The sequence below is a fragment of the Nycticebus coucang genome, chromosome 7 (genome assembly GCF_027406575.1).
Source record: "Nycticebus coucang isolate mNycCou1 chromosome 7, mNycCou1.pri, whole genome shotgun sequence".
NCBI classification, from domain to species: Eukaryota; Metazoa; Chordata; class Mammalia; order Primates; family Lorisidae; genus Nycticebus; species Nycticebus coucang.
The window spans coordinates 125,229,330-125,252,541 of NC_069786.1; the positions used below are offsets into that span (position 1 = coordinate 125,229,330).

Here is a 23,212-nt window from a genome sequence, read left to right on the forward strand (position 1 = left end):
AATAGAAAACCATCCTCCTTCTGTGAGGTGAAGGGTGAGGAAAGTTCTGCCTAATAAAAAATGCCTGCCACCTGTCTAATCTTGATGCTGAAATCCTCATTAATGCCTTAGAGTCATTTATTCTAGAAGAGGATAGCAGAACCGTGAAAGAATAATGCACAGAAGGGCTAAAATTTGATAGTAAAGAAGAGGTTAGGCTTGCAGCACAGTTTTCTGTCTGGTAAAAGTATCCTAAACCAGAAAGCCTGCAGTATCTGGGTCAAAACCTGAAGGTTGAGATCCCAGGGAACTCATGGGATCCTGGACTGTGACAGGAGTCCCTCATCAAGACGTGGCTTTAAAATCCCCTGGATCCCACACCCACAACCAACCTGGATTCCTGGGAGTGTCTCCTGGCAGGCAAGGCAGCAGAGAGGCAGGTGGGAGGGTTTGGTTCAACCACCCACATGGCTGATGGAGAGGGCCACACCCACAACAAAGGGGTTACAAACACCAGCAGATGTGGAGAAGAAGCAAGAGAGAAGGGTGGGGGAGAAAAGAAATAGAAGTTTTAGTATTATTTAGGAGGAAAGACAGATTCACAGCAGGGTGTCTTTAAAAAGAACAAAAGTAGCTAGATGGTGAGGTTGTAACAATTTTTTAAAAACTTCAGAAAAGGGTTCAAAGTTTGCAATGTAGTATTGCAAACAGCACCTGTCATGGGAACTAGATGACTTTTGTCTGCAATCGAGCTTCACCATCTTTGATGCATCCAAAGGTAATTTACGTCTTGTAGATAAAACTTTCAGGGCCTTTTGATCTGTTTTCTGTATTCCTACAGGTGAGAAACACACTTTGTGTTTCTAATGCTTAATATTTTAATAGAGAGACAGTAGTCAGCCAACAGGTTTTTATGGATAATTATTCCAGTAGCTTTTAATTCCTTGTAGTTAAAGTTTCTATATGGTGCTTACCTGTAAGGCATGCTCTGGTCCCTTTTAGCAATGCAAATAAAGATTATATTACTTCAAACCCCAAAGGCTAAAAAGCCACAATAACTATGAAAAAAACAATAATATCAATGTATGTAGGAGCAATCAGTGATCACAAGCCGTCAGTGAAACTTTCTCTGCATCTTGTTGCCTGGTGGTTAGTTGCTGGTAAGTCATTAGAATTTGATAAACTTTTACTGTGTGAATAAAGAAACTAGAGAAGAACTAAAGTAGTGAAATATATAACCAGAGATAACAAGGCAGGAAATACCGCTGGTATAGGGCACAGGGAGAGTAAGCAACCAACCATCTGTGGTCACTAAGGTTTACAGTTCTCTCCCCCCGGAAAGAGAGAGAACAAACATTTTCTTTAGGTTTGCTCTTAGAAAATTCATATTTCTTGGCATTATTGTAAATAGATTCCTTTTCAAAATTTCCCTTTTTGTTTGTGACTCATGAAGAAATGTGGTTTATGTCAGCATTCTGATTCATATTTAGCAAATGTGCTAAATTCATTTAGTCTAATAATAGGTCATTTATCTGCAGATTATTCCAGATTTTCTATGAGTACAGTCAAATAAATCTCAAATGCTGAGAATTTTTGTTTTTTCTTACCCAAATGTTTCATTTTTTGTTCCCCATTATCATTTTACTACAGTGCCAGGGATCTTCAGGGAGTGGTGAGTAGAGTAATGTAAGAATCCTTAAAGTCACACCACCAGGCATTATACTTGATATAGGGTTTTTTGTAGGTATTATTTATTAAGTTAAGGGATTTCTTGCCTATTTTTATCTTTCTAGTGCCTTTCTCTGTTAAGTATGACAAGTTTTTGCATTTTATTAAATGTCTGTCTGACTTTATTGAGATAACCATATGGTTTTTCTCCTTTGGATTTTCAATTTCATTGATGGTAATACTTCATTTTCTAATGTGAAAGCAGTCCGGAATTCCTTTTTGTTGTGGGACCCAGCACACTAATGTTTTGGTTGGCGGTTATTCCCTCTAAGATCGTGACTAAGATTTGCTGTCTTTCCTTTCTTCCCCTGTCACATTGGTATCAAAATTATGCTAGCCCCATAAAAGAAACTGGGGTATTTCTTTTTCTGTTTTCTAGGAGAGTTTGTGAACTAATGGGGTTGTCTCGTTATCAATTGCATTTGGGAGAACATTCCAGCAAAGCTATCTCGGAGTGATGTTTTTCTTTTGAAACGTTTTGATCACTGAATCCAATCTTTAACATTTACCTTTAATATTCATGGTTTTCATTTCTTCTTTAGTTACTTTTATAGGTTGTATTTTTACTTAAAATTGCCCATTATATCTGAATCTTACTTTTATGTATTAATGTAACATTCATATATTATAATTTTGTTTGTAGTATCTGTAGTGATGTTCACTGTTTTCATTCCTGCCATTTTTTTTTTGTGCTTCTATCTCCATCTCCTTTTAAAATTGAGTATACCATGGATTAGTCGATTTGATTTGCCTTTACAAAGAATCAGTCTTGATTTGTTTATCCTCTATAGTCTATATTTATTTTTATTGTATTGCTTTTGGGTTTAGTATTATTTCCTTTTTTTATATTCTTTGGGGTTATTTGGCTATTCTTTCTAAAAGCTCAGGGCAGAGTGGCTACTATGTTCACTGTTTTTTTAATGTACGCCTGCAAAGGTTATACACTTTTTCTCTTCAAATAGCCTTACCTGCATTCTGCAAGCTTTGAGATGTAGCAAGTTTATTATCCTTCAAGTTCAAGCTATTTTCTACTTTTAATTACAGCTTTATAGACCCATGTGCAGTTTTGGCCCGGGATGGTGGTATAATCCTAGCACTCTAAGAGGCCCAGGCAGGAGGATCCCTTGAGCTCAGGAGTTCAAAACCAGCCTGAACAAGAGAAAGACCTTGTTTTTACTAAAAATTAGCATGGTAGTCACCTGTAGTCCCAGCTTCTCGAGAAGCAGAGGCAAGAGGATTTCTCGAACCCAGGAGTTTGAGGTTGCTATGAGCTAGGTTGAGGCCATGGCACTCTTGCCTGGACAACAGAGTGAGACTCTGCCTCAAAAAAAAAATTAGAAAAAAAGAAAATTAATTCTTATTTCTATTTATATAGAATTTTTTAATTGATCTTTTCATTATTGATTTCTAGTTGAATTGCATTGTGCTCAGATAGCATCTTCTGCATGATGTTATCAATGGTATTTATTGAGAATTTCCTTACAATCCAGTGTGAATGGCCATACCTCATAAATGCTATGTGAATTCTACAGGTTTTGGTCACAGTGTTCTATACCTTGGTGTCCTATACATTACATTACTGTTCTGTATATTAAGTTGGTTGTGATACATAGATCTTCTGAGTCCATGTTGATTCTTTGTATAATTTCTTCTTTTAGTTCTGTTTGTTTTTGCTGTTCTAATTTTGAGGCTGTTTTATTAGGTGAACACGAATTTAAAATGACATATCTTTCTGATAATTCAGCCCTTTCTCCTGTGGTAACACACTTCTGGCGACGTTCCTCTGTTTTACCTGTCGCCCCACAGTAGTGAAGCTGAGTCAGTTTTCTTTGCATAACCATTGCATGATACTTCTTTTTCCATCCTTTCTTACTATTTCATGTTTTAAATATATCTTACTTTGTTTGCGTTTCAAAAATTATCCTTAATTATCCTGAAAAACATAATATGCCTATTTATCTTCATACATCCCAAAATTAATCAATATTTTTATCCTCCTATTCAATAAGGGATCTTAGAACACTTTGGCCTCTCTCAACCTACATTATTGCCTTATGTTTTGATTATTTTTGACCCTATAGTGTATAACTAATATTGTTTTATACAGTCAGTATTTGCTTAAGTTTACTAAATCTTTGAAACGTTCTTTACTCTTTATTTATCCTTATATTCCAGAACTCATATCTGGGAATGCCTTTGTTATGCTCAAAGTCAAATAATTTTTTTTTTTTTTAGTAAAGAATAAATTCTTGGTTTTTAATCTATATGAAGATACCTTTATTTTTTTCAAGGTATGTCCTGGAGTACAGAGATCTAAACTGACGTTTATTTTCCTCCAGCACATTGAAGCGATCACTGCATTATCTTTGGAATCCCATTGTTTTTGTGAAATCAGCTATCAGACTGTGTTTTGAAAGTAATGCATCTTTTTTCTCTGGCTCATTTTTAAGATTGTCTATTTATGTTTGGTGGTTTGATGATATCTAGCCAGTTTATTCTTTATTATCTTACCATCTTTTCAATTCTTTTAGTACATTTAAAAATATTTTTTAATAATTTTAGTCATTTTCAGCAAAAAGATTGACCAAGAACTTCATTGTGTTACTTTGTTGTGTTAGAAAAACTCATGGGGTCTTTAAAATTTATCTAGTGGTTTATTGGGATGGACACAGACAGAGAGGACCATAGCCACTAGTGGGCTTTAGTGTTAAGAAAAACATGGGCAGGCAAGGGAAGATGTGATAATTTGAGTAGAGAAGAACAAACTAGGAAGAACTGACTGATTGTCAGAAAAGCGTTACATAAAAAATTAGAAGTAAGTAGAGACGGGTGGGGATAGAATGATCAAGTTCAGTATTAAAAAGCAACTTAAAAAATGATCAAGTTTTAGAATGAGATGCAAAAAATGAATCAGTCATGTACTTCTCTTTCCTCACATACATTCACTCAACTTAAAAGAAAAAGATTAATTAATTGATAAAAAACAAGTTATCATTTAAGTGCTGAGATACAAGGTTTAAAGACATTGAGTTCACAAAGGAAAAATACACCTGCATTTCTCATTTCATGAGAAAAAGTGTATGTACCAAGTCAACATTTAAAACACTGTCAACTTGTAAAGAGTATTAGGAAGATTTTGTAATAATCTTCTCAGTTATTGTATTTGAAGAAAAAATAGATAAAAGTAATAAAATTTTAATTTGGGCAGCACTTCAGAAATTGGAGTAATCAGAACTAATTGACTACACTTTATCTTTGCACAATTTTGTAATAAACTGTTCTAAGTCACTTACCCATTCACAAGGATTATTATAATATTTAAACCACCCAAGAAAATCATTTAAAAGAAATGATATAGCAATAGTCCTCCTTTTTGTGTAAGTTATATTTCTAATTACAGGAGGGTTTTTATTTTTTTGATACCAGTAAGCATTACAGTGTGTTCAAGTACATTTTTTTCATACAACCAAATCTCAATTATTGTTGCTTCACTGACATAGTTTTCTTACTTAGTTCTTAACCTTCCCAATTCATTTTCTTTCTCTCTCTTTTTTTTTTTTTTGTAGAGACAGAGTCTCACTTTACTGCCCTCAGTAGAGTGCTGTGACATCACAGCTCACAGCAACCTCCAACTCCTGGGCTTAGGCGATTCTCTTGCCTTGCCCTCCCGAGTAGCTGGGATTACAGGCGCCCAACACAACGCCTGACTATTTTTTTGTTGCAGTTTGGCTGGGGCTGGGTTTGAACCTACCACCCTTGATATATGGGGCCAATGCGCTACCCACTGAGAAACAGGCACTGCCCCCCAATTCATTTTCTTTCAGAAGATGAAATCAAGGCCCAGAGATGGGACCAGTACCTCTCTGGGAATGAGTATTCCTTTCATTCCTTTACTGGTAGCCATTTGTGAAATACACAAAAAGTCTTATAGTAATAATCCTTTGCTTTTTAAAGGTAGTTCATGAGAATAAAGTAATTCAGAAACATATTATTAAATGGCTATAACCTACATGAAACTATTATTAAGGGGACCTCAAATATGAGGCTCCATATAAATCATAGAAACAGAAAAACTTTACTCACTAAAAAGACCATAAAATAAATAGGATATAAACATAGACTTCAGGCTTTATAACTTCATAGATTCTGAAATAACAAAGGTTCAAGAAGCCTTGACTCATTCTCAGAAATTGCATTTCATACTTTCCCGGGGAAGCAGAGCATGGAATTTGACCGAGGCTGGGAGAAGAAGCGTTTCATCATTATTACAACAATAGAGCCATTGGCACAGCAGGTTTATGCTGTTGCCTCGTTAGATGCCACCGAGAAAAGTGAGCTGAGAGCAAAGAGTAAGCAAACCCAGCCAGAGCAATTATGTAAAAAGAATAACAAAAACTTTTTTAGTGCACATTACCTTAAAACAATCATTCTCTTATAACTAACATGTCCAAGAGTGCTATCAACATTTCCCAGTGAAATCCCATAAATTTTATATTCATTGCAAATTATAGTTGCAAACAGGCAACCAAGCAAAGAGGCCAAAGTGAAACTTTGCAATGTAGGAGTGTTGCTAATGGTAGCTCAGGGAAGGAGCCCAGTGGGTTGTCCCATTTATTTGCTAGTTTTCAGGTGGAGTGGAACTGAATGTGCCCTATATAGAAGAGCATTGTGGTTAGAAATGTCTTCCCTGTGAAGGATGTAAGCTGAGACGTGCCAATTAAGAAAACAAGACTCTTCCCCTTCCCAAGACCTACTTTAAGAAGAGATAATTATCTTTTAGATATACTTTCTCAGTGTTTCCATTAAGGTTCCCCCAAAACTCTGACATACACCTGTCAAACATCACCACATGCCAGTGGTGACAGAGCTAGAAGCAGGAACCCAGAGGAATCTCCTTGTGTGCTTGTGTTCCCGAGGTACTGACTCAATTCTTTTCCATTCTAAATAGAATGAAGCTTATTGCTTCAACCACAACTATAAGTTCAAGGACTGGAAATAATGCATAGTTATGGTCCTAAGTCCCAGGCCGCCTTCTCACTGATTCAGATTTACTTCTGAGCTCATTTTCTAAGGTAAAGTCTTATAGAAACACACAAGCATTTAATTTCTCCTGAAAGATCCGGTCAAAATGGGATTTCTTCCTAACAATTTGTTAACAGTTCCTTAAGCTAACTTGTAAGCACAATAGTTTGAAAGAATGTAATCCTTTATAAACAACTATAAGACCCGTTAGAAATCTATGTGTACATTCCTCCTCTCATTCTTTCAACAAACAGCTACCGAGCACCTCGCGTCTTGCAAGATGCCCAAGATACTGCTGGGGGTAAAGACAATCCCTGTTGTATGAGAGCAGAGGGACAAAAAGCAACATAGAAAAGTCAATTGTGTAAGACATTAAGAAAAATAATGTCAGAATATTACTCTTTTCGAAGGATGACTTTTTTCTTCTGTGTGACACAGTCTTACTCTGTCACCCAAGCTAGAGTGCCATCGTGTCATTATAGCTCACAACAACTTCAAACTCTTGGGCTTAAAGGATCCTCTTGCCTCAGCCTCCTGAAGAGCTGGGACTACTGGAATGTGCCACAATACCAGGCTAGTTTTTTCTATTTTTAGTAGAGACAGGGTCTCACTATTGCTCAGGCTGGTCTTGAACTCAAGCAACCCACCCATCTTGGCCTCCCAGAGTGCTAGAATTACAGGTGTGAGCCACTGTGCTTGGCTAGGGTATTACTCTTATAAAGTTAGGTATTTTCACACAGATTTCCTACTTTTCTATACACATAAATAATGAGAACCAGGTCAGGAAGCATTAATGCTTACATTCAGGGTAATTAAATAGTGTTGCCAAAGTCACACAGCGGGTCATAGAGCACCATCATAAAGCCGGGTCTTCAGATTTAAGACCTTGGGATTTTTCCATTAAAAAGCACTGTCCAAAAGTAAATTAAATGTTCCCAAAGAGCTATGCGCTGAATATCATAGAAATAAAAATCCAAAGATTCTGAAAGATTGAATATGTATCTGAATAGTTTAAGGTCCTCTACTCACAGCCTCACAAAAAGCAGGCCCCACTTGGTGAGAGCAGAATGAAGCAGCTGGATTACTAACGAGGGAGCACCTGCTATTCTCTTCTAGTTGTTTTTTATAGAAATTTCTTTCAAAGGAATTGTGAGTTGAATTGTCCCATTGTAGGTGTGCCTGTTACCTTGGCTTCAAGGTATGGGGATACAGGGGGTATTATTTTGGAAGGAAGAAAGCTAGGGGGCAGTGCGTGGGTCTTACTGTTTTAACACAGCAAGGAAGCCTTCTCTGGAGAGTTAGGGAAATAAGCACTGAGGCTGAAATATTTTCAGACTGTTTAGCCGACCACTGGAGCACAGTAGTTACCTTGTCTAGGTTGAATAATTAAGATTCTTAAAAGGACAAGAAAGTCACCAAAAAAATGAGGCACAGAATTTTAAACAGTGTTACTTTTTATTAAGCCATAGTCATTAGCCCTCTGCAGAACACCTAAGACCGATGTGGAAATGCCTGGGGCACAAAAGCGTGCCAGGCTTAATGAAGCTAATTGTGACTGATGGCCTTGCAGAAGGTCAGGAAGTCTGCGGCAGACTGGACAGCACACTGAGGTTCATTTCTTCCAGGACCGGGTGCTCAAGCAAAGCAACAGGGAGAACTGAGCAATTTCCGGGTGAAATTAATCAGTACGGATGTTCAATGTTGCCCAGCCGTTCAGACAACCCGTCGTATTGTCCACATTGTTCCCCACCAGCTTTCTTATACCTATGTCCCTCTTCTTTAGACCCCAGAGGCTGCCTGAAAATGAATATGCATTGGTAAGATAAAAATGACTGTGATTGTGATTGACTTCTTTCTTTTTTTAGTAATGTGGTTTTATCCCTAATGACAGAGTTAAGAAAGCAATCACACCCAGCTCCTGTCGGGAGGTGGCTAGAGCAGCCAGGAGTGGGAAGGAGCAGAGGCAAGTGGAAGGTGTGTCCTAGGGGGTAGGGAAGCTCCGAGACAGAGAGGCTGAGTCTTCCCACCAATGCTATAGAGGGAGCCCACCAAGAACATAAGAAAAATATCAGAATAGTCAAAATTCAGCAAGAATAGAATTGGGAGTGAGGAAAGGAAAACTCTTCTTGCTTAACCAATTTGTCTGAGAGATCTCATCCCCCTGAGACTTTCCGTCTAGATTTAGATTCTCATGGCGGTTCTCTTCCCCTGAGCATCAGATCCTAACACCCACCAAACAGCCCGCAGGATATCTCTGTCTGTCTGTACTGCAACTATCTGAGAGCCAACTTACTTCCACCTGGTCGGCTTTTCCCTGGGAGCTTTCTGTTTAGTTTTTGGCATTACAGCCAGGCCTAAGTCTCTAAACTAAAGCAAAACTGAATTCACTCCTGAGTCTTTTTTTTCCTTCACCCCAAATAGAAATATTCCATCAATTATCAAATTCTTGCACCTTTATTCTCTGTAAATGTCTTGCATCACTCCCTTCTTTCCATCCTTACTATCACTGAAAGGATCCCGTCCCTCTCCTCACACACTAAAAATGAAGCCAGAAGCAGGACTGAGGGATGAAGTCATTTATTTTATCCTTGGGCAGGGTCAGACTCAGGATTCTAAGCCCAGGATATGAAGCACCCTCTCAAGTCTGAGCTCTCCACTACTGTCATACTCTGCCTCTCCTAAGTCAGATACAACCCAGGTTCCTAAATGTGGTATGAAAGCATTGGGAAGACCTTCCCTGAAGCTACTGCAATGGAAGAGACAGGCCAGGATGAAGTCTGAACTCAACTCTGCTTGAATAAAGGGAGGGTAGGTTTTAAGAGCAAGGGTGGGGCATGGGTAGGGATCATAAACCATCCGCGATTGTTAACTGGACTTACCTAAAGGAAAAGTAAACTTTCTTTTTATTTTCTTTTTTTTTTCTTTTTTGAGACAGAGTCTCACTTTGTCACCCTTGATAGAGTGCCATGACATCTTAGCTCACAGCAACCTCAAACTCTTAGGCTCAAGTGATTCTCTTGCCTCAGCTTCCCAAGTAGCTGGGACTACAGGTACCCACCTACAACACCCAGATTTTTTTTTTTTTTTTTTTTTTAGAGACAAGGTCTCGCTCTGGCTCAGTCTGTTCTAGAACCTGTGAACTCAGGCAATCCACCTGCCTCGGCCTCCCAACTGCTAGGATTACAGGTGTGAGCTCCAGTGCCTGGCCTACACTTTCTTATGTCTTCATAACAGGAGGTAGTTTTATAACTTGGAGCCAGGCACACTCAAAAGTTAGGCTCCCACCTTCCCAGAGAAACTGGGAGGTAGGGGCGCTATCTCCTTTGATGTTTATATGTCCTGGTCTTTAAATGGACATTCTTGGGTTATAAAACTGACAAGAGACTTCGAAAGGATTTACACAACACAGGGTTAGAGACATAATTCACAATTTTAAATTTTCTAAAGAACTTGCTCTAAGAAAGGGAGGTCTGGGCCTAGATTCAGGAAGAGGCACAGCTGAAGGCTGCTGGGGCTGAGAGACAGAGGCCTCTGTCATCATGCCCTTTCCTTCCTCTCCATCCTCATTTCTTAGCAAAGAAAACCATGAACTTTGCCTCTATGCCATTATCACTATGTCTGTGGAACTAATTTCTGTATAAACGTGTCTTTAGAATTTTCCTCCAGACTGACCTGTTTGTTGCCTGCTCCTAAGAATAGTGTCTGGTGCTGGGAGGCTGAAGCCTGGAGCTTCTTTTTCATCAGGAAAGGGAATTGAGGGAACCAGACATTCCTTCCCCACAGCTGCCAAACAAGGTTTTCAGCATAAAATTCTTCACTGCAGTCCAAAAACAATAGATGCTGGTGTGGACGCAGAGAAAGAAAAAACACTTATACACTGTTGTTGGGATTGCAAATTGGTATAACCTCTATGGAAAATAGTATGGAGATTCCTCAAAGAACTAAAAACAGACCTATCAATTGATCCAGCAATCCCATTACTGGACATCTACTCAAAAGAAAGAAAATATTTTATCAACAGGAAACCTGCACTTGAATGTTTAGTGCAGCACAAGTCACAGTTACAAAGATGTGGAAGCAGCCAAGTGCCCATCAACTCATGATGGATGAATATACTGTGGCATGTGTATGCCATGGAATACTATTCAGCCATAAAAATAGGGAGACTTTGCATCATTTGTATTAACCTGGATGGAGTTGGAGAACATTCTTTTTAGTAAAGTATCACAAGAAGTGCTGTTCTGCTGCCAGAAATGCTGTTCCCAAGAAGACTTTTTATCTCTCTTGCTTAAGTCTTCCTCCTTGTTGTGTGCTTCAAGACCATGTGCCCTCCACCCTTCCTTTTTGGAGCACAGGTGCCAATTTGCTATCTATCTGCTGACGGGATTATTTGACTAATGTCTTTCTTTCCCACTAGAACCAACGTTCCATGACAGTGGGGCTATTTGTGCCCATTATTGCATACCCAGCTGATAACATCTGACACAAAATAAAGGATCAACGTGACTATTGAATAAATAAATGAGTGAATGAAGTTTGTTTTCCCAAGGCTTTTATCTATCTTACATCATTTCTACTGTCTGTAAGGAAACTTGGTTTTGTGGCAGTGTATTTCCCCCCACTTGAGAGGCAGGTAAAACTATCGTGATTGATTAGACACGTATCTACCTCACCAAGGTTCTAGTCACTACAGACACAACCAGAAAACCCACCACTTAGCTTTAATCCAATGAATCTATGTGTGGTCCCTTAGAACTTATATAACTTTTTGCTTTTATCAAAGAGTAGAGAAGGGGATTGGCCTTGGGGTAGGCATTTATCAGGGGTCTGCTCTCTTCCTGGAAAACCATCGGGCGCTTTTGATACATTCAATTCAAATTGCTACCTGTGAATTAAAAATACAATAATAGTTATAAGGTACTTTGGACCTCCGTAATCATAACTACAATGGAAAATTTCTCAGAGGATTGATTTTTTTTAATATTCAATTTCATCTGCATTGCTTAGTGAGATGATTCACTCACATACAAATAATGTTTGTGAAAAGGAAAAGATTTTCAGCAATGCCATTCCCTATAGAAAATCTAGTAAGGTTAAAGTCACTGAAAATTGTCTCTCAAAATATCAGATGTTTCCTTATTATTCTTAAGCCAGTCCCTGCAGATACAAGATTGTACAAGGATATTGACCATTTAACCACCAGTCTCCAATAAACTCACTTTCCACTTACTCAGAGTGATTATTTCTGTTTACTATATCAGCACCTTTGAGGATTATTGCCTGTTGATGGTTGCAGAGGCTATGGCTTTTATTTAAGTAAAACACTAATAAAGTCAAATGACAAAGCTGGCAAAAGATGAAGGATTTCAGAAAGGAGAAAAAATGATGTTGTAGACTTCTTTAACCACATGTCAAACTACCACCAAAAGAGATTCTGGCAGAGGGAGACCAGTTCATCTCAGAAGAAGAAATCCAGGAGGACTATGATATGACAAACGCATTGTATGACATGGATTTGAGAATCAAAGAATTAAAGGATTTGCTGGCAAAACTGACGAGGCTGTTGAATACATTTACAGAGCTAACCCTGTTTATGATCTTGTGACACAACGTGCCATGTTAACAGTTTTGAAGAAAAAAATTATGATCTTTTAATCTGATGAATGCCTAATTCATTACTTGTTCAATACTTAATTCTTACTAATTTTTAAAATATTGACATAATGATCTAATTTCCTACTGTATTGTTTTGAAAGATAAATTCCAAAACATATTAATTTTGCTCACTATTTAACGCACCACATAGACTTCACTGTAGTGAACGTCCTTTACATGCCTTCATCCGGATTCCATTTACTGTCATGAGATGAAGACCACATTCAAGTCACAAGTTTCATTCTTTCCTCTCAAATAGTCAGTAAGCCCTCTCTGTTATTTTTTGCCCACTTACCTGTACCAGCCCCATACACTTTTCAAGGTTAAAATGTGGATTATACTTTCATTCTCTGCTTTCTTCTTCGTATAGGCACTTATTTACCTTATGGAAAATATCTTTGACACAACAGAAATACTGAAGAAAATGTTACCATTAATATTTTGTACATATTTCTTCCTTTGTGTGAAGAATGACTATGCCTTACAAGGGCTGAGTGCTTTTATGGTTGTGATAACGGTTTCTCGAGATAGCATATTCTCTACTTACTCAATCTTTGTCTTGGACACTTCTTTTTTAGTGATTCATGTGATGAAATTGTAGCTCAGTTTCTAACCTACTGGATTTCTATAAAGTCAACATAATTTTTTTTTTTTACATTTGCAAGAGAGAATGATAAAAAGAACATCAGATCCTATTACTGATCTGTTGATAATTGCACAACTGAAGTGAATGTACCTTTTAAATTGTTACTTTTAAGCACTATTGGTTAATTAAAAAAAATTAAAGTAAAATTAAAAAAGACTTCAGATTACATTGAATGCATGAATCAGTGAGGAACACATGACATGAATCCAAGATTTTCGTTTGGAGAAAAATTACTTCGATTGCTTCTTTATTTTTATTTAAATTTTATTTTTGGTTTTAAGTACCCAAACAAACTCTTTAGTTTATTGGTGTGACTAAATTAAAGAGAACTGGCTACTCAAATTGAAAATGAATTAGCCATTTAAAAGACAGTTTACCAACAGTCATTTACTGAATTAAAGAATTCATAAAAAGTTACATTCTTACTTCAAAATTACTGATTTGTACCAAAAAAAGCAATTGTGTTGTTTCACTTGTATTAACGCTGAAGTATAGAGAAAATGATTAATTTTCCTTGCATTTTTGAAAACAATATTAAATATTTTAAAATTCCTATCATTTTATTTAATGTAGTTTGATTTCTAAGAAAAGAGAGCTAAAATGTAAAATGCAACAAGTGAGAAGGTAGTTCTGGGCACTAATACCCTCGATGTAAATTGATATCTGTTAATATATATGTGCATATATAGTTAAAATGCATATGTAACATATTTAAATGTACGTGTATTATGTTTAATGAACAACTGAGAAGTATATCTCACAAAACTTTAGTATTCTATTATTAATTGTAAAACAAATTGATTTTACTTTAATACAGTAATCATTTTAAAGAGACTACTTAAAACTTTTGAGATATAGTCTTTTACCAAAGAGTCTAATTAAATATGAATAGAACATTATTTTAAATGAGTTTTGATTTGCCATAGATCATTTCAATGCCTCTAATACATAGAAAAATGACTCTTTCCCATTCCTTATAAAGAAAATCACGGATTGATCAAGAAGCTGATTTAATGTTGGATGCAAGTATACCTTGCTTTATCTTGCTTATCTTTACTGTGCTTCAAAAATACTGCATTTTTTATAAATTGGAAGTTTGTGGCAACCCTGCATTGAATAAGTCAGTCTACAGGCACCATTTTTCCAACAATTTTCTCATTTCGTGTCTCTATGTCACATTTTGCTAATTCTCTCACTATCTGAAATGTTCTCATCATTACTATAACAGTTATAGCGATCTGTGATCAGTAGTCTCTGAGGTTGCTATTGCAATAGTTTGGGGGCTTCATGAACTGTGATCATAAAACAAGGCAAACTTAACAGATAAATGTTGTGTGTGGATTTCTGCCTACTCTGCTCCCTGGCCATTCCTTGTTGTTCTGCCTTTCCTCAGTCTGCCCTCTTCCCTGAGACACAACAATATTGAAATTTGGCCAATTAATAACCCTACTGTGTCCTGTTAGTGTTCAAGTGGAAGGATGAAGCACGCATCTCATACTTAAAAACTAACAAGCGGTAAGTGGAGTAAGGAAGGGATGTTGAAAGGCAAGGCAGGCTAAAAGACAGGCCTCTGTGTCCAACAGTTAGCCAAGTTTGAATGCAAGGAAGAAGATCTTGAAGGAAATTAAAAGTGCTACTCCAGTGACACATGGTTGATGAAATGAGATAGCTGTACCACTGACAGGGAAAAGGTTTTAGTGGTCTGGACAACCACAACATTTCCATAAGGTTAAGCCTAATCCAGAGTGAGTCCCCAACTCTTGAATTTGGTGAAAGCTGAGAGAGGAGAGGAAGCTGCAGAAGAAAAGTTGGAAACTAGTAGAGGTTGGTTTATGAAGTTGAAGGAAAGATGCCATCTCCATAACATGAACATGCAAGGTGAAGCAGCAAGTGCTGGCCTGGGTGCGGTGGCTCATGCCTGGAACTATAGCACTTTGGGAGGCTGAGCAGGAGGATCACTTGAGGCCAGGAGTTTGAGTCTAGTGTAAGAACAAGGGAGACCCCCATCTCTAAAAAAAAAAAAAAAAATTGTCTGCAGTTTATGAGTGAAAAAAAAATTAGAAAAATATCAGCAGAGAAGGAGGCACACACCTGTCATCCCAGTTACTTGAGAGTCTGTGAGGCAGGAGGATGGCTTGAACTCAGGAGTTGGAGGTTTCAGTGGACTATGATGATGCCACTGCACTCTAGCCCCAGCAAAGAGCAAGAGCCTATCTCAGATAGATAGATTGATTGATTTTAAAAATTAAAAATTTAAAAAGCAGCAAGTGCTTGTGTAGAATCTGAGGCAAGTTTCCAGAATATCTAGCTAATATCATTGATGAATGTGGCCAGCTACATTTTCAATGTAGACAAACTAGCCTTCCATTGGAAGAAGATTCCATCTAGAGCTTTTGAGGCTAGAGAGGAACAGTCAATGGCTGGCTTCTGAGTTGAAAGGACAGGCTGACTCTCTTGTTAGAGGTCAATGCAGCTTGTTGGAGCCAGTGCACATTTGCCATACCAAAAATTCTAGGGCCATAAGGGTTATGCTCAATCTACGCTGCCTGTATTCTACACATAGAATAACAAAGCCCATCCGACAACACATCTGTGTTCAGCATGGTTTACTGACTATTTAAAGCCCACTATTGAGACCCACTGCTCAGAAAAAAAGATTCCTTTCAAAATATGACTGATTTTTTTGAAAATGCACAGGTCAGCCAAAAGCTGTAATAGAGATGTATAAGGAAATTAATGTTGTTCTTCTATCTGCTAATACAATATCCAGTCTGCAGTCTCAGGGAATCTCAACTTTCATGTTTTGTGGTTTAAGAAATACATTTTATCAGGTTATACCTTCTTCCATAAATTGTGACTTCTCTGAGGGATACAAAGTAAATAGAAATCCTTCTGGAAAGTATTCACTATTTTAGATGCTATTAGAACATGTGTAATTCATAGGAGGCAGTCAAATATCATAATAACAGGAATTTGGAAGAAGGTGATTCAAAGCCTTACAATGACTGTGGGGAGCTCGAGACTCTACCGAAGGAAGTCACTGCGGATGTGCAGAAACAGCAAGGGAACTAGAATCAGAAGTGGAGCCTGAAGTTGTGACCCTTGATGGTCTCATGATAAAAATGAATGGATAGGAAATGCTTCACAGGAATGACCAAAGAAAGTTTCTTGACATGGAATTTACTCCTGGGGAAGAGGCTGTACCCAGTGTTGAAATGACAACAGAGAATTTAGAACTCTGCATAAACTTGATGAAACAGCGACAGGGTTTGAGAGGCCTGACTCCTCCAATTTTTAAAGTTCTGCTATAAGTAAAATGCTATCGAACAGCATTATATGCTACAGAGAAGTCTTTTGTGAAAAGAACTGTCAATCAATGCATTTCTGTTTTCTTATTTTAAGAAAGTGGCAATGCTTCAGCACATCCCACCCTGATCACTCAACACTTAGTAACCAGCACTGAGGCAAGACCCTCCATCAGCAAGAAGAAATGTCACGACTCATGGAAAGCTCACATGACCTTTGATTTTTTTTTAAGCAATGAAACAATTTTTAATTAATGTATATATATTGCTTTTGTAGCCATAAAGCTGCTGCACACTTCATTGACTACAGAATAGGGTACACAGACTTTTATATGAACTGAGAAGCAAAAAACATTCATCTGCTCTTCCTTCCTGCACTGGGTCTGGAATCAAACTGACTCTATCTTCAAGGTGTACCTGTATCCCATCTTCTTCCACTAAGAATTTGTGATAGCTGATGGAAAAGACATACACGATAAAGTGGTAAAAAATTTAAAACTCAGGGTTAAGGAAATAGAAATTATAATAAGTGGTCAATATCATGGTTAAAAACCATATAGATAGTCCAGTCGTAAACATAGATACTATTGTTACAATTGAACTTCAAATTTGTTTCTAGAAATTCTGGCAATTGAGTTGAAATGAGGACATGAGCAGCTCTACACAGGTTATTTTTCTTAAGCAAAAGTATAGAAGGTATTTATTTGGATCATAGGCATGTTTTCTGTACCAGAAAATTTCAAGAGCTTCCAACTATGTTTTGGAGATTATTATTATTTTAAGCAAACTCAACGCAGCATTAAGTATTATCAGGAGCTTAGGGTTTTACTCTTGGGCCTATTTCTAAATATTTGTGTGATTGAAGTAATTCCCATTATTTTTTTTTTTTTTTTTTTTTTGACATTGGGTTCTTCATCTGTAAAGGAAGAGGGTTGGCTGAGAGGACGTGGACTGAAGTTCTTTGCAGTTCTCATATACCCTGCCCAGTTGGTTTTAATCTCCTCAGCACAGAGAGAGAATAGCTTTGGTATTTCAAAAGGCATTTTTTTTTAAATTTTTTTTATTTTATTTATTTATTTTTTTTTGGCCGGGGCTGGGTTTGAACCCACCACCTCCAGCATATGGGACCGGCGCCCTACTCCTTGAGCCACAGGCGCCGCCCTCAAAAGGCATTTTTATCAGTGATATCATGAACCTCTTCTTAGGAAGAATTCTTTTTTTTTAATTGTTGGGGATTCATCGAGGGTACAAAGAACCAGGTTACCCTGATTGCATTTGTTAGGTAAAGTCCCTCTTATAATTCCACCCCCAAAAGGTGCATCACACATTGAGACCCCCACTCCCTCCCTCCTTCTCTCATTGCTCTCCCCTTCCCCCACCCTCCACCACTTACTAGGTCATTAATTGTCCTCCTATCAGAATTGAGTACATAGGATTCTTGCTTCTCCATTCTTGTGATGCTTTACTAAGAATAATGTAAGCTGTGAGGAGATAGGAAAAAACTGTGTAAAAAGTTAGGGGTCACTGCTGAGAATCAAATAAAAGAAGGACTGATTGGTTTGGTTAGTTTGAGAAAGATAATTTAGGAAATGCAAAAGCAAAACAATACTAGTGCAAAGTGGCCTGGATATATCCCCCTCACCTTCCATGCTTCCCCTTGTACTCAATGTGCATACATGTCCATGCAGTGTTAATAGGAGGAGGGTGGGAACTGGGTAGTTTTAATCTATCCAGAGTCTTGAGGGTGTCAAGAGAGAGTATCTTTCAGTATATGTCCTCTGATGACTAACTCTTCTTATCTTCCTCTTTCTCCTACTGACACATGACCAAAGTTGGTTTTTGTCGACTAACGTGCAGAGAAGTTCCATCTAATGTGAAGTTTAGGGTCTAATGTCATTGCTTATCTTGAAAATTGTGTGGAGTCAAAGTAACCTTTAAAAATCCCTTAAAGGCTTATAAATTACGGTTATATTGAATTTTGTGAAAAACTCTAATAAAGTTAGATGTTTGTATATATTATATAAGAATATACAATATATCATACATATAAGAAGTAAATAATTTTACTGTATTTTAAAAAATAAGAGGGAGGAATTAAAGAATTTACAAAAGAAAATAAACTGATCGGGTAGCATTGAATTTGCAAGAGTTCAAAGTGTGTCTGTTACAATACCACTATGTCCCTGAGTAGTAGTCACTGTGTGAGGCTGTGAAATGGGCAATGTGTGAATTGATAACAGGGTGAGTGTGACTCCCAGGTCACACTCCACATCCCTAGTAGGAAGAACGTGGTATTTATTAATATCATCTGGAGCTGGTCTCTAGGATGTGCTTTCCGTTTGCACAACTGTTTAGGGCGAATCCCATTCTTCCCTTTTTCCTACTACAATTCCATATCATTACATACAGCGATACATTGTTAAGTAGAGATGAGGGTCTTTTGAAGTCTATAGCAAAAGAAGAATTTTGTGAGCTCTCCCAGAAACCTTCACAAGCCAATCAACAGCCCACATGACCACCTACCGTTTCAACCCTGAGTCAGCTGGGCTGGGCAACCCAGGTGGGATGGCTCCAAATCCCAGGAGAGCTAAACCACACAGTTTTACTTCTTGGTCATGCTCTGCTCTACTTTATCTTCAGTATACAACTCAGGCTGATGGAACCGTCACTATCTGAAACCAGTTATTTACCATGGCAGAAAGTTAAGAGTAAAGAAGCAAATCACACATGAGTTCTTAAACCCTTGCACTGAGCAAAGGCATGTGTTCCTTCTGTGCTCTTTGCATTGGCCAAACCAATTCCAGGGCTCCATCTCCTAACAAGGATAAGAGCCAATACAATCCCACCTTATGCTTAGAAGCACAATTGGAAAATACTTGATGAATAGCACTAATGACTACTATAATAAATATATGCCAAAGAGTTAATTCTACAGAGTTTCTAGAGTTTCAAGAACCCTTATCTGGCTTTGGGTTCTTGAATAATCTTTGAAAATTGGGTGACTATTTCACCACAGCTACGCTGAATGGCTCACCTAGTATTGAGGGGGAACGATCTGTCTTGATACTCTTCCTTTTTATTTAAGAAAGAAAGATGGAAGTATGGGGTAGAAATAAGAAATAAATTAGAATTTCAAGCATCATTTGAGAAGCAGCATGATCAATTTTTAATTCAATTAATGCCTGTCGTAGATAGAATAAATGACACCCTTCCAAAACACTTCCAGGTCCTAATTCCTGGAACTTGTGAATATATTATGTTCTATGGGAAAAAAGAATAAAAGTTCAAGATGGAATTCAGTTTAGTATCAGATATCCTTAATTAAGGATTGTCTAGGTAGCATGATATAATCACAAAGGTTTTTTTTAAAGTGGAAGATGTAAGCAGAAGAGGGGGTCAGATAGTGATGTGATGGGAGGAGGATTCAATCTCCTTAAGAACAGAACGTGATCTCCAGGATGGGAACGCAAGCAGCCTCTGGAAGCCAGAAAGGCAGAGAAACAGTTTCTCCAAAAATACCTCCAGAAAGGCAGCCCTGCCAACACCTTTACTTTATCCCAGTAAGATTTGCGTCAGACTTCTGACATAGAGAACTGTGAGATAATAAATCTATTGTTTAAAGCCACTAAAATTTTGTTAAAGCCTCAATAGAAAAGTTAAATGAGGCCTTTTTGTTTTTGAAACTAAATTTGTACTTTTAAAACCATGGATATTCTAAGAAGTTCAGGTAATTATTTCATTAATTTTGCTGTGAAATATTTTATTTATTTTATTTTATTTGACATGTGTCTGTATTTATCCAGGCTACAGTGCAGTAGCATCAATGTAGGACACAGCAACCTCAAATTCCTAGTTTCAAATGATCCTCCTGCCTCAGCCTCCCAAGTACCCAGGACTACAGGTGTCCACCACAATGCTTGGCTAATTTTTCTTCCTTTCTGTTTCTCTTCTTTTCTTTTTTCTTTTAATTTAATTTAATTAATTTTTTTTTTTTTTGTGGTTTTTGGCTGGGGCTAGGTTTGAACCCACCACCTCTGGCATATGGGACCAGCGCCCTACTCCTTGAGCCACAGGCACCGCCCTCAATTTAATTTTTTAGTAAAGATGGGGTCTTGTTCTTGCTCAGGTTAGTCCCAACTGGTAAGCTTGAATAGTCCTCCCAACTCAGCCTCATAGAGTGCTAGGATTATAGGAATGAGCCACCACACCCAGCCTGTGATCTGTATTTTAAATTATGTATTTAAAATGAAAGGAATAAAAAGCACATTGGTCTACATCATGGTTTTTTGTTTGCTTTTTGTTTTAGAGAGATAAACTCTCTCAAGCAATATGTCACATCCCTTCTTTTATCTTAAGGAGAAAGGTAGGTTGGTGCGCTGATAGAGGTTTCAGTGCCTGAGCAGTAAGCTGTTTTGGGAACAGACACAAGCACTTCAGTTCACGTGTTAAAATCCATGAGCTGTCACTTCCTATGTTATCATTGCCTTCCTGGGGCTGTATCAAAGCCTGTATCCACCTGTGCTCCCAGCTGTTTTTGATTCAGAATCCATATTTTGAGGAAGACTGAGCAAAAAAGCATTGAGGAAAAACATGGCATGTCAAGATTCTATCGTAAGCTAATCAAGGGTGGGGCCATTTCTTACTCAACATTATACTATATGCTTCAGTGATTTTCCTGGAATAGGGGACCAGAAATGTCTGAAAAAAAATGGAGCCATGTGTCATGAGGAGGTCTTGAAGGGCCTCTGATGTGCGAGTGTCCAGGCATGAGGAAAGAGAGGAACAGTGACGTAGCCAAATGAGAGTAGAGTTAGAGTTAGAAATCCTAGGCTTCAAGTTCAGGCTCTGTTATGCCCCAGTTGACTGGCCTTGGACAGCTCATTTAAATTCCCTGAGCCTCAGTTCCTCATCTTTAAAATAGTGCCATTGACTTTCAGTTTCTACCTGGGGTTACTCTAGTATCCTATAAAAGGTGTTCATATTTCAATGAAAACATTAGAAGCTATACAAAAAAAAAAAAAGAAAGAAAATTCAAGGAAAAAAATAAAAACATTTCCAATAAATAGAGCGAGCAACAGAACCGGACTCAAGGATGGCACAGATGTTGTAACTATCTAGCAAGAAATTAAAAATAATGATTTTTATTAGTGGCACTGATGGAAAAGATGGATCACAAGCAAGCTCAGATGGATAATTACAGCAAACAGATGAAAACTATAAGATAAAATCAAATGGGAATGTTAAAAGTACAAAAGGAGATGAAGAATGTCCTTGACGAATTCTTCAATAAAATCAACTCACTTGAGGAAAAAGCCAATGAAATTGCAAACAGGTCAATGCACAGTACCTACCTGAAACAAAAGAAGGAAATAAAAGAAAACAAAAGCAGAGTGAGATGAAAGCACCCAAGACCTGTGTGCTTATATACATACAGGCGCAATTCTAGAAGGAAAATAAAGAAATAGAACAGAGTCAGAAACTCAGAGAAAACAGGGTAGTGGAAATACAATCCCACTACCACCACCACACACACACACACCAGCCCATGGTATAGCATATTCAAACTGCTCAAAACAGGACACAAAGAGAAAATCTTGAAGGCAGGCAGGCACTCAGGACACATGGGGTGGAAAGGAACAAAGACAAGAATGAAAACAGCTTTTTGTAAGAAACAATAAAACAAAAAACAAAGGAATACCATCATCTCTAAAGCAAACAAAGAAAAAATAAACCAAAGTCTATATTCAGTAAAATGTGTTTCAGAGAGTAAAGGAGAACTAGACTTTCTTAGACCGACAAAACTGAGCAAGTTCATTGCCAAAGATCAAACTGGCAGAAAATGTTAAAGGAAGTTCTTTGGTCAGAAGTGATGTAATAACAGGCAGAGATGTGAATTTACGCAAATGAAACATCATATATAAAATAAATGAAGGTACGTCAAATTTATTTTATCCTATTTCTAATTCTGAAAATATTTGATAATTTAAAGTGAACATAGTAATATAGCATTTACAGCATTGCAAGAATAATACGTAGATGACATTACCACAAAGGATCACAGGAGAGAATGAGAACATTTGAAATGTATGCTTATAAAAACCTTACCCTGGGTATGAAGTGGTATGTTAGAATTTGAAGGTATATTAGAATTTGAAGGTAGATACTGATTAATAAAATATAAATATAAATATATTCTAAACTCGAGGGCAATCACACATATTTTAATAAATGTATTTAACAAGTAATAAATTAATAAAAGATATAAAATAGAATCATAAATACTATCAACTAAAAGGAAGGCAGAAAGAGAAAGAATGAATTTTAAAAATTCAAAAATTCAAACAAAACATAGCTAGTTAGTAGATTTTAATCCAGCCTTATGTACAATTATAACAAATGTGAATGGTTTAAACACATCAGTTAAAAGAAAGAGATTATCAGATGGGATAAAAAGGTAAGACACAATACCCTGTCTAGAAGAAAAAAAAAAACTGCAAAAAAAGAAACAACCTTAAATATGAAGACATATGTAGATTAAAAACAAAAAGATGGAAACACAATAAACCAAAAGAAAGCCAGTGTAACGACACTATTATTAGATAAAGTACATCTTCTATCTGAGTTACATGAGCCAGTCACCATTATTGATTTTAAAAATCTGTAATGAAACAATCACATTTAGAGAAGTTAATTCAGTATGAATAGGATACACTGTTCCTTTACACTGCTAAAGGGCTAAAGTTTCACTGTTTTATTTCTTGCATGCTATCCCAATCCTCACATCCTTCTCAAGGCTTTGAAACATTGTTGCTCCCATTTACCTGCAATGAAAACAAGGAACAGAGGGGATAAGCATTTTGCTCCAGAGTGGATAACC

At 37.3% G+C, this 23,212-nt stretch overlaps 1 protein-coding gene across 3 annotated transcripts in view; it reads right to left on the reverse strand.

The window, feature by feature from the left end:
* Positions 1-23,212, reverse strand: part of SPHKAP (SPHK1 interactor, AKAP domain containing) — a 216,787-nt gene that overhangs the window by 188,063 nt on the left and 5,512 nt on the right. For 2 of the 3 annotated variants that reach the window (XM_053597501.1, XM_053597499.1), the window contains exon 2: positions 372-450. The exons of the other annotated variant lie outside the window; for it this stretch is intronic. In XM_053597501.1, the coding sequence (XP_053453476.1) occupies positions 372-450 (79 nt within the window). The remainder of the gene's footprint in view (positions 1-371; positions 451-23,212) is intronic. 3 annotated transcript variants of the gene reach the window in all.